General features: G+C 37.8%; 2 protein-coding genes across 4 annotated transcripts in view; one reads left to right on the top strand and one right to left on the bottom strand.

The window, feature by feature from the left end:
• Positions 1–27313, top strand: SLC35A1 (solute carrier family 35 member A1). Of its 3 annotated transcripts, none has more exons than XM_067702616.1 (8): positions 1–154; positions 4248–4425; positions 15720–15879; positions 16068–16220; positions 21238–21304; positions 23391–23567; positions 24023–24157; positions 27028–27313. In XM_067702616.1, the coding sequence occupies exons 1-8, from the start codon at positions 139–141 to the stop codon at positions 27177–27179; spliced, it is 1038 nt and encodes a 345-aa protein (XP_067558717.1). In that variant the 5' UTR covers positions 1–138; the 3' UTR covers positions 27180–27313. The 3 variants fall into 3 exon arrangements, with proteins under 3 accessions (XP_067558717.1, XP_067558718.1, XP_067558719.1); XM_067702617.1 differs by lacking the exon at positions 27028–27313 and adding an exon at positions 26078–27000; XM_067702618.1 differs by lacking the exon at positions 1–154 and adding an exon at positions 916–958.
• The window catches only part of RARS2 (arginyl-tRNA synthetase 2, mitochondrial), an 88215-nt gene continuing 84672 nt past the window's right edge, over positions 24000–27542 (bottom strand). The window contains exon 22 of the mRNA XM_067702615.1: positions 24000–25237. The gene's annotated coding sequence lies outside the window, so the exon portion shown is untranslated. The remainder of the gene's footprint in view (positions 25238–27542) is intronic.

Below are 27542 nucleotides of genomic sequence, written 5' to 3'. Positions count from 1 at the left end.
TCCGTGGCTGGTCGGCCGGCGAGGCGCTCTAGGCCGAGCGGCTTTCGTCTCTATGACCCCAGGAGGCGGTCCCCGGTGTCCTGCGCAGCGCGCGCGAAGGGGGCGCGCGTCAGTTCCGCGCGGTGCTGTCGGGGAACGATGGCTCCTCAGAGAGGTGAGGCCGGGGGCTGCTGGGACTGGGGACTTGGGACCCCGCGGGGGGCGGTGGCGAGCGGGCGTCAGTGCTGGTCTGCACCTGTCGGCGGCCGGCCATCCTCCGCGCCCGCGGGGCTCTGGGGCCCAGGGGCCCAGGGGCCAGGCCGGGGCGTCGGGCAGCAGGAGTTTGTGTTGAGCCGCTCTCGGGCTTGAGCGCGCGCCGCCGCCGCTCGTGGCAGTGCGGGGCAGCCAGCCTCCCACTGCGGCTGCCTTCCTCGCGGCGTACTCCGCGATGGACAGTTCGGCGGCCCGAAACTGCGCCTGCCTCGACGAGTTGGCAGTGGGTGGGAACCGAATTCAGACAGACCCGGCGAGGGGCCGGGGCGCAGGTGCGGGGCTGGAGACGCATCACCCAGCGGGAGGCAGGATCGGTTTCTGTTCTGGCCGGGGTCACCGCGGCTGCTGTCTCCGCTGCGCCTCCTGCCCTAGGATGCACAGAGGCATAAGGGCATGCTCCGGGTGCAGAGCCTAAGCAGCGGCTGGCCCACGTAACAGCCACTAAAAACATCATTGGGGCATTAAAATAGCATTGCAGCCCTAACGAGGTGGAGAAAGCAGTCGTTAACAGAGTTACTTCCAAGGAGAATGTTGTATGTTGTTAGAAGGAATACTTTGATATTTTGCCGGAGGGGTGGGGCGAGATCCACTCCCCCGCCCCCTTCCCCAGGGATAGCACATTAGAGTAATACTGTTTGATGACTAATTGCCATTTCGTGAGGGTGAGTCTGATTAACTCCGCAGCACTTCTGCTTTGCTGAGTCCGGTAAGTAAGTAAGGACGAGAGCTGAATTTCTGAATGGTAGAGCAGTAGCTAGGAGAGGTTGGGCAACACTCTTTCTCCACCCTTCTTTCGTAGAGCTCTTGGCTTTACCTCTGAATAAAGTTGAGCAAATATTTAAAGAATAGCTTTTTGCATGGGCACCAAATTATTTTCCTGGTTGAAGAGGCCACGTTTATTATTCAGGCCCTGCCCAGGGGGTACTGTCTGTAGTTGCATATGCTTCTCTTATTTGCTTTTCAAATAAGCCCAACCTTAAGTCTTTTTGTAGCAACACAGGAAGTAAAGGGAAAAAAGTAGAATTGTTTTGATAACTGACATAAAATGGGAATAGCGAGATTAATGGTGAAGGCAAGTTCAGAATTACATAAGTCGAATCATTATCTGAAATAGTTGCCACAATTTACAGATTTAGGTTTACTGCCAATACATATTTGCTGTGCCTGGGTCATGTTATAAATCTTATATATGCCCATTAGAAATGTGTAATACAAAATTGCAGTTTCCTGAGCTTCCTGATATTCACAAAGGATTTATTTATCTGGGACTTAATGAATTTCCAGGTTCTCAGGTGTTACAAATAATGTCTCCTCTAAAATATAGTAAAGTATAACTGAGCAAAAGATTTAACTCCACACTGTAAATTTCATTTGGGGGGCATTTTCCACACAAAAACAGATACTGCGTGGGAGCTAATGGGAACTTTGTGAGAAGGAGAAAACAGTGCTGATGTGCCAGTGTGCCCACTCAACAATGCAGTTGAGTTGTGGACTTTTTTTTTTTCTCGTGGTGGAGCCTCTGGGCATGCGGGGTGGAACCCACGCCCCCTGCAGTGGAAGCGCGAAGTCTTAACCACTGGCCCACCTGGGAAGTCCCTGTATGGACTTTTGATATTACCCTGAAAAAAAACTGAAATTGCTAATAATTGAACTTTCATATTGGAGAATTAATGACTGGAGTGAAGAAGATATTTTGATCTAATGGTAAGCTGAAATTAGAGAAAATAATGCTTAAAAAAGCATTAAGTATTTTTAAAAAGTTTATTATATGTTTTAAAAGTGGTATTCTATACCAAAGCCCTATATGTTATACAAATATCTAAACTTATTTGTTTACGCTTCTATTTCCATCAGTAGTTATTTTCAAGAATATCATCTATATTCCCATTAATCACGATTCTAAGAGGTGTACTTTCAAAGTGTTAAACATTCACTATGTTGTTTTGGAATCAGGAACCTATATAAGAGCTAAAATAAAGTAGTTTTTAGTTTGGCGATCCTAACATCTCTTATTTATGAAAGTATTGATAATCTAGGATATGGGCTGGTAAACTTTTTCTGTTAACAGCTGATGGTCTCAGTCATAACTACTCATCCTGCTGTTGCCCGGCAAAAAAAAAGTAGCCATAGATAGTTCAGAAACAAATGAGCGTAGTTGTGTTCCAGTAAAACGTTTTTTATGGACACTGAATCTGAATGTCATATAATTTTCACACATCCCAAAAGATTAACGAAAAACTTTTTTCCAACCGTTTAAAAATGTAAAACTATTCTCAGCTTGCAGGTCATATAAAAATGAGAGGAAATGTAGGTTGCTGACCCCCGATCAAGAAGATGGGAAATGCTTTCTCCTGTACTGCTGTTTATTTTTTAAGTTTTACATTTCCTCCTGTGTAGGAAAGTTTTAGAGCAAGCAAAGTATTATAGTAATCTCCTTCAATCCCTTTTACATTAACATTGCTTTTTGGGTCCTCAGATCTATTGGAAAGAAAGTTTAGGCGGAGAAGCTCTATTTCTTCTATTTTACCATATTACTTTTCAGTTAAGACCTAATGTAATTTAAAAAATCTGCCTGAAATTTACAAATAATTCTTTAATTCACCCAGGGAAAAATATTTATATTGAATAATCTGTTTCCTAGTGAGTTTCTACCTTACCATATAACTTATTTGAAACTCCTACTTTATTTTCCTGTGCAAGTCACCTTTGAATTGTGGTTAGGCTGCCAAAGTGGTGAACAAAAGTGTACATAGGGGTAATGTAGTTACAGTAGCAGCCCAGAGTTACCCCCTGTCCCTCTGGTTCTTAACCCAGGTTGTCAAAGTATGGCCCATTGGTCAAACCCAGCCTATCACTTGTTTTTGTATGGCCTATCAGCTAAGAATGGTTTTTACAGGTGAATGTTTGTAATTAATCTGATGGATCCCTAACTTTGAAGACCAATGAAGCAAAATATCACCCACGCACCCCATAGAATTCCCTTCTTCTCAATACTGTAAAGTATTGTACTCAATAATTATTATATTTTGAATTTTTCCAATTAAATATAAATTAAATGTGAAAGTATATTTTCTGTCTTGTCACCTAAGTACCTACATGATATCCTTGATTTTGCCTTGTGGCCTAAAAAACCTAAAATATTTACTCTTGGCCCTTTACAGAAAAAATTTGCTGATCCCTGTTTAACATGTGCCTTAGATTTGAAAGGTTACAGGTAGCTGGGGATGAGAGAGGTGTGAAGTGGGTAAAGAAAGTAGACATAATTTGAGCATTAGGTGATGGTAGTCTCAGAGCAGGGCTGGGAGTATGGAAGGAGCCCTGGTACACCGGTGCTTGTGGTTTTATTGAAGGTGTTGGACCGGCCCTGGCACCTGAGTGATGACTGCTGCTCAGATATACTTGCAAGAAGTTCTTAAATTGAGTGTTCATAAGTTGTGTATATTTCCTGGATTTCAAGTTTTACAGAACTTCATTCTTAATACTCTTTTTTATGGTGTTATGAATTATCTTTCTTAGAATGCTATGAAATGAGAGGCTGGATGTAATTTGTTTTTTATTATGATGAAGTTCTATATTATTTTATCACTCCGTTATTCCTTTTGTTTTCTTTCTGCTGTCTCTCTATTTAGAACATACATTGCAGTAATCGTTTTCATCTTGCTTTTGTGTTTTGCTTTCACAAGTATGAATTATAAAGATATATAAAGTATGTGATTTATAACATCCTAAACTAGAGTTAGTTATGCCATATAACCTTGCACTTAAGCCCTCCCCAGGAACAAAATCTATGCCTAACCAGTTGATACTTAAAGTCAGCTGTGTTTTGTGTGTGTATGTTTGTTTCTGTTCATGTAGTTGGAAAATATTGTTTTGAAATAAATTTTTAAACGTATTTTGTGCTTGAAATTGAAGGCATTTTGAGGTATAACACTGCTTAACTTTTATATACATAATATTGTCTACTAAATAATATCTTTGTTGCACGTATTTTCCAGAAAATGTCAATTTATTATTCAAGTTATACTGCTTGGCAGTGATGACCCTGGTGGCTGCAACTTACACCATAGCTTTAAGATACACAAGGACATCAGACAAAGAACTCTACTTTTCAACCACAGCCGTGTGTATCACAGAAGTTATAAAGTTATTGCTAAGTGTGGGAATTTTAGCTAAGTGAGTATAAATACTTTTTAGTGTGTTAAGTTATTAATTTTTTACTCAGTTATGTTCTTTATCAGAAGATTCAAGCTACATCTTTGTATGTTTGATTGCTTTAGAGCAGTCTTCCTCAACTCAGGACAGTTTTGCTCCCTTGGAGATATTATTCTGGTTGACCCAACTTGGGGGATGCTACTGGCATCAAGTAGGTGGAGGCCAAGGGTGCTGAGAAATGTCCTACAATGTCCTGTCCTCCAGGACAGCACTCCATAACAAAGAATTACCCAGCCCCACATATGAGTAGTGCCGAAGTTGAAGAATTCCACCCTAAAGCAGGGGTTAGCAAACTGTGGCCCATTGGCCAAATCCAGTTTGCTGCTTATTTTTGTTGCAACAGAGACAGTATGGTGGCTCACAGAGCCTAGACTATTTACGATTTGGTTCTTACAGGAAACATTTGCTGACTTCTGTTGTAGAGGAATATTATGATAATAATAGTTATCATTTCTTTTTTTTTAAAGGGCTTCAAATGCTTGGCTTATTTATTTACATTTATTTATTTGTATTATTTATTTATTTTTAATTTATTTATTATTTATCATTTATTTATTATTGATTGATTGATTGGTGGCTGGGTTGGGTCTTCATTTCTGTGCAAGGGCTTTCTCTAGTTGTGGCAAGCGGGGGCCACTCTTCATCACAGTGCGCGGGCCTCTCACTATCGCGGCCTCTCTTGTTGCGGAGCACAGGCTCCAGACGTGCAGGCTCAGTAGTTGTGGCTCACAGGCCTAGTTGCTCCGCGGCATGTGGGATCTTCCCAGACCAGGGCTTGAACCCGTGTCCCCTGCATTAGCAGGCAGATTCTCAACCACTGTGCCACCAGGGAAGCCCTAGTTAACATTTCTTGAGTGTTTCCTGTATTAAGTGTTAGGCACTGTGCTAAGTGCTTTTCATTAGTTATCTCATTTAATCTTTATATATTTTTTAGGTTAAGTACTATAATTACCCCTATTTTATCTATACAGCATCTGAGGTTCCTCCCTTGCTATACTTTTACTATGTGGCAGCACTGGGTTTTGTATCAGTAACATCCTATGAAAATCGTTTTAGCCAAGGATGCAGTATAAGAGAGGGTTAAGAATAGGGGCTTTGGAGTGAGACAGACCTAATTTTAGTCCTAGACTCATTGGGATTATGACTTTCCACGTATTCCTTAACTTCTCTGAGCTTTAGTTTCTTCATTTCTTCTTTTCTTAAAGTTTATGTTATAAGTCTTCAGTCCTGCCCATAGCCCAATAGTTTTATGCTTGTCTGTTTTCATTTCCCACATTATATTATTCATAGACTGGAATACTTTAAGTCTGATAAAAATCAGATGACTTTCTCACCACCAATAAAGAAATATATGCAGTGAGTTTATGGGGCTGAAAAGGGAAATTCTAGACACTGAGTCTATAAAACTAGGGGTCAGAGTCCATTCAAGACAGGAAAACAGCCATAGTCTGTGGATGAGAGAAAAACAGCAACAAGAGACAAGAGAAAATGAAACAACAGGAGGTGAGCTTTGGGTTATGTTGTATAGTTTCTTCATTTCTTAATTGGAGAAAATAGGGTTGTGAGAATTAAATAAAATCTGGTAGGAAATTACTTGGGGAACGATTTATGAGATGGGGACCCATCTGGGTCATGTGGGTGGGTGAATTCATCTAGGTTTCAAGATGTGGGCTGGTGAGAGTGGGAAGTAGTGAGGAATAGCATGTATGTAGGTTTAAATTACATTTAAACACTTCAAAATTTCATTTAACAAATATTTATTAAGTGATTTCTGTGTGACAGTTTTATCATAGGTGCTGGATATACAGGTATGAATGAAGTAGATATGGTTTCTCCTTGCTTGGAACTTAGTTTCAGTGGAAGAGACCGAAAATGAACTAGTAAACACACACATTATTACAAATAACCATCAGAAAAAAATACTCTAAAACTGGCTTGGGAAAGGAGGAAAGAACAGAAAATAACTTGAGACTTGATGGTGGAAAGCTTTAATAGAAAATTTGTGTTTAAAATTTATCTTGTAGGCAGAGAAACTGTAGCAGCCTAACTTGTTAGGTTGCAAGTAGGGTAAAACCTCAGACCTTTCACAGCTTTTTACTTAACAAGATCCATTTTTAAGGAAATTTGGCTTCCACTATTCTGCATAATGTCAGGTAAAGGAGGGGCTTTATTGTACCTTTAAAACTTTAAAAGGCAGTGTTCCAAAGGAAAAAATCTGCTTGAAGCTCTAGAACAACATCCATATAACAATTTAAGCGTTAATAAATTAATAAAATCTTAGGGCTTAACTTCTTTTAAAACAAAAATGGCGGTATTGGAAAAAGGGGAATAGGGGAACACATTTCTTCTCCTTATTCCCCAGCTTCCTTAGGGAGAAAAAATCATGACCCAGGAATGAAATAGGGCTGTCAAGCATGAAATCAGCTATTTTAAACTGTAAGATCAGATCATGGTTTTGTTGTTTCGTTAACTGTTAAGACTTTAAAAACCAGTGTGCAGAAAACCAATGAGGCCTTTGGTTTAACTCAGCAGTTGGGCTAGTGTCCTGCTAACCTGTCTGCATGACTTTTTGTTTTACTTTGATGCTTTTTCAGCTTTGCATTGCTTGCTATTCTTAAGTTATTCAGTGTTATGGATATGGTCAGTTGTAGTTTGTTTTGTGGAAACGTTTTTGGAAATTATATCAAAATATTAATGAAAGCAGAAAAGTTTCCACGAGTTCACCAGACAAGTCCCAATAATGGTGTTGAAATAGCAACAGTGTGGAAAACTAAATACTGTACTTCATCATCATGATTATCACCAGTAATCACTTACTGTGTATGTCACCTGCATAGTGTAGAGGCTCTTTTATGAACATTTACCTGCAGAGTACACAAGACCAGGGACAGTCAGGACAAAGTATTATGACACAGAGTTTTGGTGGCTGGCATTTGACACTACATGGCTAACAAGAATTTGGCTGTGAAGAAGAATCATTTAAAACACAGCGAGTTTCCAAGTGGAAAAAGCACTGGAAAATCATAAAGCATGAAAGAAGTGAAATGCATTTGAAATTACTGGATTTTAAAGCAAATGTAATTTTTATGGAGAAACATGTTGGCAAATTATCATGTTCTTATTCAAAACACATTGGTAGAATGGAATACCTGCTGTTCATAACAAGAAAATATTTTATTTCTTGGAGCAAAGGGGTTACTTTTAAGAGGGCATCTGTGAAAAATGTTAATCTCTTGGAATGATAAAAGAGTGATAGAGAAAGGAGAATTTTACCCATGAGGTCACAGGTTGATAGCTACGGAATGAAATGAAAGGATATCGTGATTGCATCTTCAGCTTCTTCAGCAGTATGTCATGAGACAATCGTTAATGAAACTAAAGCATAGCTGTGCGGGAAACATACCCAGTGAAAATGTTGCGGGCTTCCTCTCTGAGGACGTACATTTAAACCCAGACCTGAAGACTGAATCGAAGTTGGGCAAGAGAAGAGCAGAGAGAAGGTAAAGAGAACAGTGTGTTTGAAGAACAACAAATCAGTGTATGTGGAGTGCTGTGAGAGGGGAGTGGTGCTAAGATGAAGCAGGAGAGGTCGGCAGGGTATCAAGAGTAATTCTATGGGCCTGTAAAGGATTTTGGATTTTATCTCAAGTGCATTGAAAATCACTGAATGGTTTAAATCAGGGACTAACATGGTGACCCACATTACTTTGAGTTACTTTGTTGATTCCTTTGAGGAGAATGGATTGGAAGGGTATAAGAGTTGGAAGTAAGGGAGCTTATTAGAGCCCAGGGATTGTGGCCATGATGACAGAGCAGGTGATGAAGGTAATGGAATTGAGTTATGTTCTAGAAGTAGAATCTATAGGACTTGGTGATGGGTTTGGTGACTTGATTCTTACTATCTCAGTAGTTACCACAGACACTGAATTACTGAATACTGAACTTTTGCTCCTAGAGGAAATACAGGGATAGGTTCCTGTGAGCCTCTGGTCACAACATTTTCATCAACTGATCACTATATAACCATGTTTCTGTTTAAAGACACCTTATTTAGTACGTATTGTTGACTCATTAGCATTGAACTCAGGGCCAACAGCACTATTAATCATGCTCGCACAAAGCTTATCTAACATGTATTTTCTCCATAAGCCACCTCACAGCTTTCTTGCACTAAGGGACACTAGCCAGCACTTTAGCACTATTGCTATAATATATAATGTTATAAGTTGAAATTGCCTTAGAAAAATCAAAGAATAATGCTTCTTTGGGGGACAGTTGTGAAAAATGAATTTTTGAAAACCTAATGAGCAGATATCTAACTTCTTTTCTTTAGAAAGCAAGTAACTACACTCTGGAATACCAGCTGTTAATCACTGTCAAAATATGTTATGTAAAGTGCCAAACATCCTCTTTTAAGATTGCAGCAACTAAGTTTGCTGCCTTCAGACATTCAGGATTGTTGCTGTTGAGAATGGCAGGCTGCCAGAGAGTGAAGGTGTTAAGGAAACATTCTTCCCCGTCTCCCCTTAAAAACAGGTGAGGGAAACATGCAGGTAAACACAGCTAATTTTCATTTCATTCTCGTGCCACTGCTTTAGCCTTAGCTATTATTTCATCTTCTACGGTGAGAAATCTTAGGTTGAGGGAAGTTTTCATTTGCCAAAGGTACCTTTTCTAGAAAGTGACTGGCAGTGAGGATTCGAAGGCAAGTTCCCTGATTTCTAATTTTCAAATTATAAGTATTTTAGAACAAAATAATTGAGCTGTTTTGTGATTAGCTAGGGCAAAGATAAGCATTTAGTAGCATTGTTAGACATTTCAGTAATAGCAATAATTTTATTTTTTGTTTTTTCTCTTAAGTTTTTATTTCCAAATGTTAAATTTTACCATATTCTTTTTTTTTTTTTTTTTTTTTTTGCGGTACGCGGGCCTCTCACTGTTGTGGCCTCTCCCGTTGCAGGGCACAGGCTCTGGACACGCAGGCTCAGCGGCCATGGCTCACGGGCCCGGCCGCTCCGCAGCATGTGGGATCTTCCCGGACCGGGACACAAACCCACGTCCCCTGCAGCGGCAGGCGGACTCTCAACCACTGCGCCACCAGGGAAGCCCTAAATTTTACCATATTCTTGATTGCAGTGTATTTGTGTGGGTGTATATTGTTTTTATGTTTTGAGAGCAAGTTTTACACAAGATGCCCCTTTGTCCCTAAATTCTTCAGTGCCTATTTTCTAAAAACAAGGACATTCTCTTACATAATAACAGAATATCAAAATTGACACATTAGTATTGATACAATACTGTTATCTAATTCATAGACCTTAGATAATTTTGTTGCCCACTGATGTCCTTTAACAGTAAAATAATCACACTTTACAGTAGTATTATATCTCTAGCTGCCTTTAATCTGAGACAGTTCCTCCATCTTTTTTTCTTGTCTTTGACATTGTTGAAGAGCATAGTCCATTTAATTTGTAGAATGTCCCACAGTTTATGTTTATTGATTGCTTTCTTATGATTAAATTTAGGGTTTTGGTCAGGAATATCATAGAAATGATGTGTCTTTCTCAGTGCAGTGTATCACGAAGCACATAATATCCATTTGCCCCATTACTGGTGATTTAACTTTGATTCCTTGATTAAGGTAGTGCCTGCCAGGTCTCTCCAGATAAAGTTACCAATTTTCTCTTTGTAACTATTAAGTATCATGTGGAGAGAATCTTTGAAACTAGGTATATATCCTCTTTCTCATCATTTTTATTGTTCTTTGATGTTGCCAAATGGTAATTTCCCAGTTCCATCATTCTCTATACATTTATTGGTTGGCATTCTACTCTAAGAAACTTTCCCTTCTCTCCCTCTTCCTCTCTCTCCCCCCTACGTGTCCTTCTCCCTCTCAGTGTAGATTCATGGATTATTTTATTATATTTGCTGGAATCCATTATTATCATTTATTTCGATGCTCAAATTGTCCCAGATTTGGACAGTGGGATCATCTTCAAGGTTCCTCCTGTTTCTTTTCTTTTCTTTTTCACTTACATATTTTCATCCATCTTTGAGCAGGTTCTTTTTAGCATAGCAAGATGTTCATAGCTTATCTTATACTTTCCCTGCCCCAATCCCAAAATCATACATTTCTCTAAGAAGCCTTGTTCCTTTTTTCCCAAAATGGTATTTAGAAACCAGAATCTAGACATGAGGTGTGCACATTGCTACTGGGGGTATCATAACTTCTGGGCCCTTTCAGTAGCCAGAGCTAGGTAACATGTATGTGTATACATACATACCTGTCTGTTTCTCTGTTTCTGTATATATGTGTTTGTGTATACAACTATGAGTAATATATTATTTGATACCTGCAATTCTGATCCAGTACCACAGAGTTCATTGCAACTTTTCCCTTTTCCAATGGTGGTGAGTTTGACTTCCATTATCCTCAAGATATTTACTTATTTGCTCAGTCCTAGAATACATAATAAGTAGACTCAGAACTTCTAAGATACAGCTGTGAAAAAGCAAACCTACTAACTAAAGTTCAGTATTTGTATGTAGGTTTTTTTTTGCCTTTAGTTTTAGAGCATATAGTAAAAAGCCTGTGTCTTAGAATACTTGGGTTAGTTCTATTTTTCTCCTTCCGTGTAATTTTGGTATTCATTAAAAAAACTGACAGGGTTGTTTTTTCTTTTTTTGGTTTCTGTTTGTAATAAATTTGGAGTTTTCCACCATCCTTGTTGATTTTACTTACAATTTCTAGTAATCTTTGGAATATGAAATTATACTTGTTTCAATCAAAAGTTAATTTAGAACTGCAAGGAAAAAAAGGGGAGTGTGTGGAAGAATTAATGAATGGCTACTTTATTTTGATAAATAAGGTTTAAGGTTTATACAGTCTGATTGGGGAGTTCGATTACATGCATTGTGTGTGCATACAGTTTACACTGCTTTGCTTTTTAACTTTTTTTTCACTTAAATGTTTTATCTTAGAGATGGTTCCATGTCTGTACATAGAAATCTGTCTCATTCTTTTTAAGAGCTGTGTGGTATTCCACTATATGGATGTATCACATACACCAGTTTCTATTGATGGGCATTTGGGTGTGTCCAGTCTTCTGCTACTACAAAACAAAGATGTAATAATTATCTTTTTATATACACTGCTGTGTACATGTATAATTACATCAGATCACTTTTATATTGAAAAGGAAATTAATAAATCCTATTTTTGGGGAGGGGAGCAGCTTAGCAGTTGGATGTTGCAAAAGCTTTATATGTGGGTAAGTTATTTTTTAAGTATTTGACTAAGTTACCAATTTCTAAGTTATAATTCCAGTTGAAACATCAAACAATACATTTAAAAATATTTTAGTTTTTCATAAAATAATTACTATAACAATTCACAGGAAAATTGCTAGTTAGCTGTATGCTTTACTAAACCCTGTCATAGCTATTAAAATTGATACTTTTGATTTAAGTCTGTCATTTGTGATGTGAAAAGGAAATGAAAACACTGCATGTTGTCTTAGAACAAAGTCAACTTTTTATTGTTTGCTATCCACCACAGCCTGTAAAGACTAAAGAAACCTAGAAGGAGGTGTAAATGTACATACACTTTGGGTGTGTTTCGTAATAAACCAAATGCATCTTAAATCTTTGTACTACTTATCCAGATAAGACTGGAGAAAATTATTTTACTGTTTCATAGTATTATCTAGAATAATGAATGAAGCTCTCAGATACCTATGTCATAGATTATCCAGCCCTATTCTGTTTTTCTTGCTGAGTTTACATTTTGACTGCCTCTTTGTACTCAATGCTATAAGGGGTTTAGGGTCATGGGGAGGAAGTAAAAGTCATGTACCTCATATGATGGGTATTTTTGTCCTCAAATGACCTCATTATTGGTTTTTAAACCTAGCTTCCCAGAATCTTTTATGCGAGTTAATTTTAATTAACTTTGCAGATGATAAGAAATTTGTAAGGGAAATTTAGATTTCTTAAACTCATGAGTAACTTCTGCTGTATTATTCCATTTTGCACAGTGCCTTGGTAACCTAGCCAAGGATTTCAGGCCTCCTAGTAGTTCTCCTCAGATCAGGAGCTGGAAGAATGAGGCCTACTTTTGACCAAACATAGATCAGAAAGAATTGGTTTCAGCTGGTTGATAGGAAAGTTGGGGGGGCTGCAGCAGCGGAATCTCTCTGCAATCAACATGGAGCGTCAGCATTCCTTGAGGTAACAACAGGTTGCACATGGATTCTATTCCAGTGATAAAAATCAAAGAGTAAATTTAATGGGACAGACTATATCTAAAAAAATTAGTGTATGCTTTTTGATTATACACGTTTTCTCTTATCTCACAATGTCATTTATATAATTAAATTCAATAAATTTGTTTTTAACAAAAGGTACTCATTAAAGTGCTTGGGATTTGATTTCCAGAAAATATCAGAGCAGGAAAATGGAAGAAAAAGTGGTCTTTGGTTTTTATGTTTTTTTAGTATTCAGAGAACACTATTCAAGGCTGTAGTATATTTAGAATTGATCATTTATCTTTGTCTACTTAACAGTAAAACAAAAGGATAGATGATTACTAATGTTTTCTGGAAGATATATTGCTATTACTTTTTTTAACTTTAGTGAGTAAGACTGTAAGTTTTAGAGCTGTATTCTTATTAAATATATTAAATTAAGCAAGATTTAATCTAATACCGAAATAATTTATCTCCTCCTTTAAAACTTTCTGTGCGGTAACATTCCCCTATATTCTTTCTTATACCTCCTAAATCTCTTTCTAATATCATTAATTATTTTGAGCTTTTGTTTTTTTTTACAATTTCTTTCAGCATTCTCTGCTATTTTTTGCAACTTATTTCAAAATATCTTGTTATAATTATATAATATTGATATAATTCTAAGGTACCATGGTGAAGCTTGAGCTTTCCAGTAGTTAGCATTCTGGTATACCTTGGCTTCTCTTATATCTACATTAGAGAAGGAAGCAGAAAAAGATAGTAAAGTCTTTCTGGCAGTGGAGAAGTAATAGTTCCTAAGTATCCAATAAAAAGGATATAGCTAGAAGAGCCAAAGACCTGAAGGTTAATCTGGACACACCATACTCTACTCGTTTTTCATGTTGAAGGAAAGGAGTACTCAGATTGGCTGGTGATGTCTCGCAGGCCCTTCATTTGATGTGAAAGCTGAAAAGTGGGAGAAGAGATAAAAGTGACAGGGAGAAAAGGGACCTCAGCAGCCTTGATTATTGGTACAGCCATGGTTAATAGAAGAAGCTGTTAGATCCTTAAGCAGCCTGTATTCTAGCAGAGCAAAGAGAGCCAGTGATAAAGAGATCAACTCTGTTCTCTGGATAGGCAGAAATTCATTTGATACCATTGAGGGTTTAGAGTATCTCTAAGGAGTGGAGGTAAGATGGCATTGCCCATAGCTAGGGATTAGGGAAGGGATAAGTGGCTACTAAACTAGAGCTTGAGGAATCGTATGTGGGAGATAAATGGACATGGAAGGAGGTGGACTGTGAAAGATAGGTACAAACAGGTACCTCTCAGTAGTTCTTTAGGGAGCCACTCTGAAGATACATTAGTATAGAAGTCAGCATTTTGGAAGGGCGTTAAGTAATGACATAGTAAAAGCAGTGTCCTGTACTTCACACAGCCTGTAAGATTTATGTCTCTGCCATCATGTTTCCTAGTGAGAATTATGACAATAAAGAAAATGTTCAATTATATCACCTTGTTAAAACGGTTCTTTGAGTTGGACCTCTGTGATTCTTCTTTTTCATTTTAATCTTTTTTCTCTTCAATTTTATAATTGAGGGAAAACTTTGAGAAATTATTCTTTATACTCTTTTAAGAGGTGGAGAATTATATAGAACATCTTAGATTTGTGTTAAAAAAAAGAATGGTAAATGGGTAAAGGGCCAACCTTCAGCTATCTGGAAAACTCTACAATGCAGACTTTCCCAGTAATCTTCTGGCATTCTCTCCCTCTTCTGCATGGAGTGTAGAGTCGCCCTCCAGGCTGTGTGCATTACTTTTCAGCATGTAGCTTTGGCAGCAAAGTATGGTCTGTAACTAAGAAGGGCATCTTTTGTTTCTGTGGCCTAGGCCAAATTTCCTGTCTTAATTATTTTCTTGGGGGCTGGAGTGTTCTACAGTGGATAAGGCATGGGTAGTTAATTAGACATTATGGACTCTTTGCTCCTCCTCAGAACTTGGTAATTATTTTTGCACTATTTAAATATGAAAATATCCAATTAGTGACTGTTGATTCTAATGTTAACCCAAAATATAGAGGCTCATTGTGAGTTGAAATAGCTCCATCTTCCCAACGAAGTATTATGGTCCTTTTAAGGATCTTGTGAGGGGCAGTTAGGAGCCTTTTGATGTAGCACTTTTTTTTGGTGTTAATGCTTATAAAAGTGTTCTTTGATTTGTATTTTCAGGAAATAAGTGAGCTGATTTACAACAGGGGGAAGTATGAGCCAGATTAGCTAGTTCCTCCTGAGGAACAATAAGAATACTTAAGAGCATGCATCAATCAATATGCACTCAAGTAGTAAGCTTTATGTATGTTCCAGGTACAGTTTACCTTACTGATATTAGTAAATTATTCAGATTTCCTGCAAAATTATACAGATACATACTTGAATTTTATGAGAATATGCTTATTTAAAGATTTATTGTCTGCCATATTGCACTAACACGGAATTAATTTACAAATAATATTGACCTGCATCACTCAATTCCTATCCCAAGTAACTTCTATAACTACTAACGCTTTTTTCTTTTGTTTGCAATTAAAATCTATTGTAATTTTAAAAATTAAAAAATACATATGCAACCTGATTAATCTAAAAAATAATCTGGGTGAAATTGATGCAATGGCAGTTAAAGTGGCAGGGATTACATTAATTTTTTTATAGGTAATATCGGCAGTTCTGGTTTCCTGGTACTCTCATTGTTTAATATACTCAAAAGCCCCTGAAACTTTGACCAGAGGATGAGGGTGGTAAACCTAATTGTCATATTTTCCCAAATGAAGATTGTAGTTGTTTTTCTTTTATGGGGGTGCATTGCTGGTTTGCTTCTTTTAATAAATCTAAAATCAGTTAAAAATTCTAGAAATAAGTATCAATGAACGTAACACAATGTAGCTATCCTATGTGTGACAGTATCTAATAGAAAGGATGATCTTTCATTTTCTTCCTCATCCCTTCTCATTTCCCCTTTTTGTTTTCAAAGAGAAACTGGTAATCTGGGTAGATTCAAGGCATCTTTAAGAGAAAATGTCTTGGGGAGCCCCAAGGAACTGATGAAGTTGAGCGTGCCTTCCTTAGTGTATGCTGTGCAGAACAACATGGCTTTCCTGGCTCTCAGCAATCTGGATGCAGCAGTATACCAGGTAGGTGAAGTAGATGATAATGGCAGGCGCAAAATCTTAAAAAATGTTTTCACGGTGAAAAGATGTTTTACTAACCCTTTATCAAACTATTGAATATTTTTCTCTACAGCTGTGTTCATATCAGAAATAATACATTTGTGTCAGAGTCTAATGTAAACCGAGCTGATGAGTTCATCGTTTGTTGGTAGGTGACGTACCAGTTGAAGATTCCTTGTACTGCTCTATGTACCGTTCTGATGTTAAACAGGACGCTCAGCAGGTTACAGTGGATTTCAGTTTTTATGCTGTGTGGAGGAGTCGTCCTCGTACAGTGGAGACCAGCCCAGGCCACAGGCGTCGTGGTAAGAAGCTAAGTGCTCACTGTAGCTAAATGGGAACTTTCCAGAGTCCTGAGCACTCCACACAGTCATACAGAAAAGAATGGAGCATGATTCGTAGCCTCTGCCATATAGATACGCCTTTTTCCCCTTAGGGTGATGTTATTGTCAAGGAGAGTAATACCTCCGGGCTTCCTTTTCGAGAAGGAAGCATATGCATAAACTATGTTAGAGATGGATGGTATCTCAAAACTCCATATAATGCAACTCCTTCGTTTTATGGATAACAGAATTGAAGTCCAAAGAGGTGAAGTCACGTACCCAGAGTTGCACAGTTAACAGCTAACCTATAACTCAGTTGTGCCAACTTCCACAGTGTCTGTGTTCAAAACTTCTAGGCCTCTTTTAGACATTTTCTCAGAAATACTGGGCAGAGTTTTCCCCGTCTTAATTTTCATGTTCTCCCGCAACTCACAAAATTTTTTATCATTTTGCACATACATCCACTGTCAGCAGTGGGTCTTACAGAATAGTGTTTTTCCCAATAACTGGTAACTACAATAGGGCAAAAGGTGCCTTTACTTCTAACTTTTAGTTGAAGAGTTAAATGTTAAGGTATATACCTGATTTTTTTTTTTTAATATATTGTATGCTTTAATTGGTTATTTTCCCAAAGAGAAGTAGGAAGTGGAACTACAGTAAAGGACCTGAAGGTCGGGAGCTTCCCTCTGCAACTGCACAATCTTCTTTAACTCTTAGCAGATGAAAGACCATGGTGCTCTTAGGAGTATAAGGCAGCTGGGGATGTATGCAGAGCTTGTGAAAGTAGAAAGCTCCTTTTTAGGTAGTTACTTTCTGGCCTCGTGGAAGAGTTTTTTCCCCCAGAAAGTGAGTTTTAAATTAATATGTATTGTCTTTACATGATGTTTAAACGTGCTCATATTCTCGGTGACATTTCAAAACACTGATCAACTATGCACTGCACGTGTAACTCAGATGTAGAACTGTAAAGAATTTGTTTGGGAAGTAAGGCAAACACTTAAAAGTTAAATATGAACTTCCAGTAACACCCTACACCTTTAGAAAAGGGTCACCTCACCTAGGTAATATGTGTGAAAAGCTTAGTAGGCTTAGTAAGCAGAGTATTTTACTTTTGGAGCACTCTAGAAAGTTCTTTCATATTTTAAACAGAATGTAGCTTCCTGTAACTGCCTCTCATTGTTCCTTGTTGTTGTCAGAGTAACTCAAATCCCTGCTAACTCCATAGGATGAGCCTTTGAATGTTTGAGAACAGTGTTGCATCTCCACCCTCCCTGTCTTTTCTTCTCTCCCACTGAGACAACCTTGTTGTTTCTTTCTATAATATGGCTTCTGGAGACTTTATGATCCCTGGCTCGTGCCCTGGTATTGCCTCGTATTTCTTTTCTAGGTGCATTTATCCGTTCTTTTTCCTCAGTGTGTCCTAAAAGTTCACGCTGTCTCCAGATAATGACTGAGTGGTGTGAGGTATAGTTCGCTAATTGCCTCCTTTATTCTGAATACCAGAGACTTGTTAAATCAGCATAAGGTTATATTAGGTTTTTTTTTGGCTGGAGGAGGCTATCCATTATATAACTGATTATACAACCACATGTAGCTGTTTCACACGAATAGTTTGTCTCAGATGTGTTTTGTGCCGCGGGCTTCTAAATGCAAAATGTGTTTATATTTATTAAGCCCATCTTGTTAGCTTTGGGTTATTGTTCGAGCCTTTGAGGACTTTCCAGTCCTTATCCATCATTAGCTTTTTCTTTGAATGTTATGCTTTCTACAGATTTGACACCTATGTCTTCTGGGTCTTCTCTGAAAATTTTAGACAGGACAGGACCAGAGCTGTGGCTATACCTCTAGACTCTCTTTAGCTTGACTTTTTTTTTCTTTTTCCTTGCTTAAGAAACATTCTCTCTCACAGTTTTTATGGGTCAGGAATTAGAAGGTGCCTGCCTGAGCTGGCCTCTTTTAGACATTCTGGCTTGAGGTCTCTCATAAGGTTGCAGTCAAGATATCAGCTAGGGCTGCAGTCAACTGAAGACTTGCCTAGGCCTGGAGGATCTGTTTGTAGGATGGCTTATTCATATGCCTGGCTAGTTGATACTGGTTGTTGGTCTAGCTTGGTTTTATTCTGTTAATTAGCACTTTGCTATATGAGCACTCACTCAGCTGTGAATAGAACTACTGTTATCCTCACTACATTTCTGTCTTGTTCACAAAAATATTATGCAAATCTGTCAGATTTCTTGCTAAACATTATCTCTATGGAATTCCCCTCAGCACTTACACTAGGAATTCTTTCAGTAAGAAAATTTGGTAAGTCGTATTCTTATGGAAGCCACACCATTTTCTTGTGATGACCATTACACTCTTGATGGTTTCTTCAAAAGTTCTCCAAGTCACCTGTTGTAGCATTTCGCTGGTATTCAGTAATAACAACAGCTGCAGTCACGTGTCACACTGGATACTAGCAGTGTTCTAAGCGCTTTACATACATTAATTCACTTATGCTCACAGCCACCATACGAGGCATGTATTTTTATTTCCATTTTCTTATGAGGAAACTGATAGGCAAAGAAAGCTAGCAATGGTTCAACCTTGCTTGGATCCAGGCAGCATGGCTCCAGAGCCTGTGCTCTTGGTGAGTGTACTGGGCCGCCTTACAGGTCTCAAGCCGCTGTTTATAATTTCTGCAGATTTTCTTTTCTTCTGCCTTTTTGAAAATCAGGACAGTATTTGCCCAATGCAAATTTTCTGGCATAGCTTCTATGCCCTATTATTCTTCAGAGGTAACAGTGATCAGGACCTTGATTTGCTACTATTCTTGGTCAAGATACTTCTGAATTTATTTAGGTAGGTGTTCTCACAACAGCAAACCAATGTCTTGGACTTCAGTTCCCATTCATTCAAAGTCATTATTCACAGAGAAAATGGAAACTAGGTTTGGGTAACTCTTATTTTCTTGCTATCTAACAGCATGTCATCTAGCCGAAGAAGCATACTCACTCTTTTCTTCCTAAACTAAACATACTTTTAAAGGCCTTCTTTAAATTTTGCAAGCCTCCATTTACACTGTTTTCAGTTTTTTGATACTAAAACTCCTGGTCCGTTCCTCTTGGTTTTGTGTACTGTAGTTTTTTGGTTTTTTTTAGTGTTCCTATGAGAATTCATTGAAGATGCCCTTAATTAGTAACACTGATTTCTTTCTTTACTGTTCATTAGAATCTCATTCTTAAGAAACTCTTACCCTATTAACCCATCCTCCCACTAGCTATGGAATTGTTTTAGGTTTTTGAATTTGATTTATTCAGGACTGGAGCTCAAGTCTCTGAACTATGCTGTTTGGCTATTGCTCATGCTAAAACGACATGTTTGCCATTTTCCTAGGTTTCCATCACTTCTACTTCATCACCCAACAGTTTCTTTCTTCTTTTGGCTGCATTGGGTCTTTGCTGTGCGTGGGCTTTCTCTAAGTTGCGGCAAGCGGGGTCTGCTCTTCCTTGCAATGTGCAGGCTTCTCATTGCGGTAGCTTCTCTTGTTGTGGAGCACGGGCCCTAGGCGTGTAGGCTTCAGTAGTTGTGGTGCACGGGCTTAGTTGCTCCGCGGCATGTGGGATCTTCCTGGACCAGGGATCGAACCCGTGTCCCCTGCATTGGCAGGCGGATTCTTAACCACTGCGCCACCAGGGAAGTCCCACCCAGCAGTTTCTTATCAGTCAGAATTAAGTCCAGAGAAGCAGTGTCTATCACCATTTTTCCTAACTGTAGAGATTAAACTGGCAGAAAAGCAACCAGGAATTTGTCAGACACTATCTTTAGTAGCTTGAGCTTCCAAGCAGTTGTTGGGATAGATGAAATCTCACACCGTTATTTTTTCTCCTCTCTATGCTGGCCTTGTAGATTGTATTAGGAAAGCATCCATGTTTATCAGTTGTAGTCTATAGTAGTGGTTCTCAAACTTTAGTGTACATCAGACTCAACGGGAAGGTTAAACAGATTTCTGGGCCCCATCCCCATAGTTTATGATTCAGTAGGTCTGGGGAGAGGCCTGTCAATTTTCATTTCTAACAAGTTCCCAGGTGATGATGCTGCAGTCGGTCCAGGGACCATACTTTGAGAACTGTTAGTCCATAGTATCTATTTCTCCTTTTATCTTCATGCAGACATTTTAGAGCAAGCTCTCTCTCTCAGGTACTTAACATCAAGTAATACTGTCCTTCTCTCAGGCTTATTTATTTTGAACAAGGTATGTGCTTGTCATATTACAGACACGTGTCTCAACCCTTTAGTTTCAGTGTTGCCACTGAGATAACATTTATCTCTGAAGAAAGACTGATGAAAGCTCCTGATGGTTAGTTTAGGGAAGAGGAAATACAGTTGAAACAATAGGTTGGGGGCCCATATACCTGCATCTGTTAGCAAAGTATTATGATTATATATATGTGTCAATCTCTCCCATCCATGAACTATTTAAGAATCAAAGCTGTGTATCATCTTCATCTTTATTCATTTAGAATATAAAACAGTATATCTGGTACACAGATGGCATGCTATTAATATTTGATAAAAATTCAGTGAAGTAGGAAATCTTACATGTCATTACTCCATCCTGTAGGTGATAGGGAATAAATTAAACAAGTCAAACTGCCACCATTTCCATGCTTGATCCTATAAGAGCTTGAGTTGTGGTGGCAGAAGTTAAAATGAAGAGGCGGGCTGACTGCACAGTTCTGTGCTTGGGTGCCCATTGTTATTAGGAAGTAGGCACACGTTATATCAAGCGTTTACTCTGGCTATAATTTGAGGGACAGGTTTTTAACGTAAGTACTTTGGTTTATCTCTGGGATGGCCTTTTGTTTGGTCCTGTCTTACTCTATAGAATAGCCATGTCTGATATGGCACATACTTTCCGCAGAGCTATAAACAGATTTTTGTATTCATTTGTTTGTTCTCTTGGATGAATTCTGTTTACTAGTCACTGAAAACAACTTCTAAAACATTACTATTGCAGGTGGAACAGAATCCATTATTAGGGTTTGGTGCTATAGCTGTTGCTGTATTGTGCTCAGGATTTGCAGGTAAGTCATAAAAGCATTTTATTCTGTTGTCAAATTTTTTAAAAAACATCAGACTTTAAATAGGGATTGACTTTATCTTGCTTTATCAAACTCAACTTTATTCCTATTAAAGCTTATCTTCTTACTTAATAGCTATATAGTTTTATGTCAGCTGTTTTTCCAGTAAGCATGTGGTAGTGTTTAACACAGTTTAGACCTCAGTCCTTATTCATCTTTGCAGTTATCTAAGAATGTATTTCTGTCATCCTTGACTATCCCCGGTCCAGCCAAGATCCCCAAAATAAATTAAAAAATGGAGGAAGTTAGCCATCAGAAAGCTCAAGTACCTCTTTCTATTTTCCTGGCACTGGCACTATCCTCAGGTTCGATTCTGCTGCTTTAGGTTGTTAGTTACTAGCTCAGTATCTGTATTTCCCTGGTAACCTCAAGTTCTTCCTCTGCTTCAACAGATTAGGAATTATGGAGTAGGGAGGAAAGGGGGGTGATCACTAAGAAAACCTAATACCCAGAAGTAACAGCCAAAAGGGGAGGGAAGAATCAAAAATTACTAACATCAAATAAATGTGGAAGTCTGGACTCATATGTGTAGGGACAGGCTATCCTTCACTGAATCAAGAAGAGAAAGTATGGATGTTAAGTGCAATGTAAGAAATGTTTTAGAAATGGTTCCAACATGCCGCGGAGCGGCTGGGCCCGTGAGCCATGGCCGCTGAGCCTGCATGTCTGGAGCCTGTGCTCCGCAACGTGACAGGCCACAACAGTGAGAGGCCTGTGTACCACAAAAAAAAAAAAAAGAGTTAGTACTCTATTTTTGACTAAGGAAGTATTTTTCACCTCTGTATCTAGTCATTTGATAAGAGGGAAAATCTAAATTTAGGAATATACTTAATGATAGCATCATGCTAAACTTTTATTCTTAGGAAACAACAAATTAGAAACAAAAATTGGGTTACTCCCCAAATAATACACTACTTGATTTTTAGCACTGTTTTGAACAGTAAAATGTTTGTGTCCAACAGTCTATTTACCATAAGGTGTGTATTCTCAATACACAGTTGAGGAAATGGTACGTGGTTTAATATCCCTCTATGCTTGGAGTAACTGAGAACTGAATAGTTAAATGGTTTCCCAATAGTTAAATGGTTTTCCCAGATAGGAAAATCAAAAATAGAAATAGGAATAGCTACTATATGTTTGTTCCCATTCTCTGGCTCTTTCCAACATAGGTTCGTCAAAAACAATCTTGGTTTTCATTTGAATTTTTAGTTGATTAGTACTTTAGTGGCAATTCCTAAGCCTCTAATTAACAGTGTTTATAACAAAAATCTTTAATGTCCTTGCTAAACATGCATTCATTTTCAGTATAAAACTTACAGCTGTGCTATGTGATTTTGTGGGTGGGGTGGGGACACATGTGTGCTTTTGGAGCACCTAAAAAAGTGTCGGATCCTCACCCCCAGAAAAATGCACATAGACACAAAACATTATCTAGTTAGGGAGTTCACAGTCCTTCTAACATTGTGGGTGAACTTGGTCTGTAGACCCCTGCTTTAAAGGAAAATGGCTTCACTCAGCAAGTTCTATTTAAACTTTATTTTGGTTGTGTAACTCTCAGAAAAAATCCTAAGTGGTGATTATATAGGTTATTTTGCAAAGTTGGGAGTATTCATACTAGGCAGATATTATAGGGGTATGTTTAAGATAATTGACTCTAATAGTATATAGTGTTCCAGCTGACCAAAGCAAGTCTTTTAGTGGCATTAAGTGAGCTTTTGTGATCTATCTCACTGCTATAATAAAGGCGGAAACTATTAATAGTAATATAAGAGTCTCCTGTTAAATGTGGGTTTTTAGAAAGCTCCCTCTTGGTTATTAATTCTATGTGCTCTGTAAAAATACAAATTGGTAATGTTCGGTATGCCATGCGTCACAACCAACATAATAAATCTGCATTTAATTAATGTAAAATGTGTGTTCCACAAATCATATACTTTATTTAGAATAATAACCCCAAAATATAATATAAAGACATTTTAGATTAATTTCTAATATCTATTTCATATTTGCATGCTTAATTTTCTTTCAGGAGTGTATTTTGAAAAAGTTTTAAAGAGTTCTGACACTTCCCTTTGGGTGAGAAACATTCAAATGTATCTATCAGGGATTGTTGTGACATTAGTTGGCGTCTACTTGTCAGATGGAGCTGAAATTAAAGAAAAAGGATTTTTCTATGGTTACACATATTATGTCTGGCTTGTCATCTGTAAGTATCCAGGAATTAAAGGTTCTGGGTAGATCTCCCCCCCACCCTTTTCCCTCAAGTTAGATGTCCATTTTAAGCCTTTATAGCATTTTGAAATTATTCCTTTGATACTGTGAATACCAGTCTGAAAATCTAATTTTGGTTTTATTGACTTACTTTTGTGGCAAAGCTATCCCAAAGCAATTTTGCCGTCACAATCAAACGTATCTAATGTATTAGCAATAAATGTATACAGTTTAGCAGTAGACTACATAGCCCTTTGGGCATCTGAAAAACAACGTTGTTTTGTAGGAACTATGACTCCTAGTACAAAATCTCTCAGATGGCTGCTTCTAAGGAAAATAGTATTTTCCTAGGTAAATTAGTATGGCATCTCTGGGGGTGAAAACTGCCTCACCATCATAGAATGTTCCATTTATTTGAGTGTTAAGATTTTCTTTCTTTCTGTATGCGAGTTCTTGCTAGTGTTGGAGGCCTCTACACTTCTGTTGTGGTCAAGTACACAGACAACATCATGAAAGGCTTTTCTGCAGCAGCAGCCATTGTCCTTTCTACCATTGCTTCAGTGATGCTGTTTGGATTACAGATAAGTATGTCTTAGTTTGTACTGTAAGTTTTTAACATGGAAGAGCTTCTCACTACCTTGGTTCATTTCATCTTTCATTAAATATGGCAGTTGCTTGTAGAGTTTACAGAAATTCCTAGTTTTGTTACAATTTATCCTACAGGCGCAGCAGTTCATAGTTGTGTGGAATGTGTGTCCACAGTACTTAGGTTGTTTAAATGGTTCTAGAGCTGAAAGTGAGCGGGCTACTCAGTAGAAAGAGTGTTTCTGCAGACAAAGCCTCCCTCGTTAATTTCCGCAGTGGAATTAGAGTAAACTTTTTATTCTGAGGTAAGAACAGAATACTTCTTTCATTTCCCCCTTAGTTTGTACCTTCCTGTTTTAGACTTGGATATAAACTGGTTTTGAAACTACAATCCAAATCTAAATTTTCTCTTTAATAAAGCTATTTGTTTCATTTAATATGTAATTAATACAAAATTCATTACTATAGCTGGCATTCTAGGACCGCCTTTATGCTGGTCCTTCTAATATAATTTTCCCTAGCCATATCCACCATTAGTTGGCTTCTGAATTATTTAAGCAGTGATATTGACTTAACATTTCCCGGTGCTTTTATGGTGTGATAATTTTCTTTACTGATCAGTTATACCATAAACTAATACATGAGAAAAATCTGTCAAATATCAACATTAAGTAAAAGAAACACATCTGGCCTATATTTACAATTGACTTGTTATAAATGCAAATAGAAGAATACCAACCTTGTAGAAATCTTAGAAAAAAATTTGATAGTTTGGTTCAAATCTTGCTTGTACCATTTATTAGTTGTAAAACCTTGGGGAAGTTACTTAACCCATGTCTCAGTTTGTCTGTAAAATGGGAATGATAATAACACCTATCTTGTAGGGTTGTTTTAGGCAAAGTGCTTAGAACAGTGCCTGGCACATAGTAGGTAGGTATTCTGTATAAAGCCAACTACTTACCATTTCAGTAACAGATATTTCTAGGCCCTCCTTCTGATGTTTTTCTTACCAGATTTGTGTGAACTTTCACTTGTAGTTCTGATCCATCCTTATGCTCAACAAATCCTATGCCTGTGCTCCTAAAGAATATTTGGAAACAGTATAAGTGCTTTTTGGTCAGTGTCCTTAGAATGTCTTAGCAATCTTAGTTTCCTATTTAGATTTAATTTACCCTCTTCCCCTTTTTGGAAGGCAAAGCTAGTCTTTTCTAGTTAGGGATGAACTAAAAGTCATAGCTCGATGTTGTTTCTCTGCATGACATTTTTAAAGCTATTAAGACTGTGCCATTGTACTCCACATAGAATATTGTTTAGTTTTGACATAAGGATTTATTTATATGATGCCTATTTGTCAAGTTAGGGCAAGTTGTAATTCAGTTGTGTCCAGATTTTCAGGATTAAGATAAAAAAAAAAAGATGTTAGCAGAAAATGGAATTTTACTCATTAAATCACCACCTCATCTCCTATTCAGAAATCTTCAATGGTTTGAATCATTGGTCACCTAACTCTTTGAATTTTGCTCAACTGCCTTTTACTCTACTAACCTTAACTTTCACAGGTTTCTAGTTATCATGGAAAATCCTTATTCCACTGCGTTTTCTTTCAATCAGCATATAGGGATGTTAGTATGTTCTTTGTCAGTGGTCCAGGACAGTCATACTTGCGTTCTTGAAAAGTATGTAGTAAGTGAATTGTCACTCCCTTGATTTCACTACTTTTTCTGGTGAGTGGGGTGGGGGTGGAGCTAGAATTGATGACCTTTCTAAACCTTACCATCATCATATAGAACACTTAAATTTATTTTCCATGTAATCTGATAGTGTAAACCCACAACTGAAAGTCTTCAAAATTTTAAACTAATCATTTTTACAGTTTTAAGAACACAAATACAGATTCCTTTTTTTTTTTTTTCTTTTCAGCACTCACCTTTGCTCTGGGTACTCTTCTTGTATGTGTTTCTATATATCTCTATGGATTACCCAGACAAGACACTACATCCATTCAACAAGGAGAACCAGCTTCAAAAGAGAGAGTCAGTGGTGTGTGATTTTTAGCCTCAAAAGAGATTCCTACTAAGACTAAACCATTTGCATTAAACTAGAGCCTTAAGTCAATCCCAGAAGGTAGCTTAAAAAAAACAATCAAAAACTGTGTCGTATAAGCATTAAGAAGAAAGCTATGTGAGCGTATTGCTACAAAGATTTAATGTGGCCTGTTTGGAATCAACCTGTTTTGTTTTAGAATGAAGGATTTTTATTACTGTATATATAGTGTACATATAAAGTATGGAGATGATGTGGTATTAAAAAAAATCATGCAAGGCTACAATATTTAATTAACAAGGTTTGGGATTATGTTAAGGGTTAAAGTGCCAAAGCCATTTCTGTACTAACTGTTCTCTTGTGCAGGTACCAGGGGAGAAGGGTGACCCGTCCTTATTCTCCAGTGCATGTACAGTATTTGGTCCCAGCAGCAGTAAAGACCTAGCTCTTTTCTTACAAAAGAGAGGCAAAAACAAGACAGGCTAGTTCAGAAACAAACTGAATATATAACTTCTCAAACTGAATCTATTTCATAACTCAGACAATGATTTCTGGGTGGTGACTGAGTACTCCTCTAAAGTGCTGTATTTGTGCCATTCATTGTCTGGATTCACATTTCTTTGCTCTTAGATGATATACTTTTCTTCAAAAAATATTTCTAATGTCACTTTTGTACTTTTTTTTATGAAGTATGTTTAACTGTTGAGCTCAATAATTTGTGAAATTTCAGTGTTTTTTAAAAAAAATTTCTATAATGTTATGGGAAAATTCAGCAATAAACTTAATTTATTTATATGAAACCTGTTTGATCACTATTTGTATTGTAGATATGACCATTAAGATAATGCAAAAACAGGCTTCCCTGGTGGCTCAGTGGTTAAGAATCTGCCTGCCAATGCAGGGGACACGGGTTCGAGCCCTGGTCCGGGAAGATCCCACATGCCATGGAGCAACTAAGCCCATGCGCCACAGCTGCTGAGCCTGCGTGCCACAACTACTGAAGCCTGTGTCCCTAGAGCCTGTGCTCCACAATAAGAGAAGCCACCACGATGAGAAGCCTGTGCACCGCAACCAGAGAAAGCCCGCGTACAGCAATGAAGACCCAACACAGCCAAAAATAAAATAAATAAATTAAAAAAAGAGAATGCAGAAACATAAACACAAGCCCAAAACATTAAATTTTTTACTTTCTGTATGTTGGAATTTTATCTAGGCTGTTTGGTTGCAAAAAATGGCTATAAACCTCTTCCACCTAGCCTTAAAAAAAAAAAAAAAGAATTTATAAGGACTGCAGTCAAGGCTGTATGGCTCTAGGTTGCAGGAATTAATGAACAGCCTTTTC

Source organism: Pseudorca crassidens, chromosome 13 (assembly GCF_039906515.1).
Source record: "Pseudorca crassidens isolate mPseCra1 chromosome 13, mPseCra1.hap1, whole genome shotgun sequence".
Classification (NCBI taxonomy): domain Eukaryota; kingdom Metazoa; phylum Chordata; class Mammalia; order Artiodactyla; family Delphinidae; genus Pseudorca; species Pseudorca crassidens.
The sequence above is the reverse complement of the archived record's forward strand: the minus strand, read 5'-3'. Positions and strand labels throughout refer to the sequence as shown.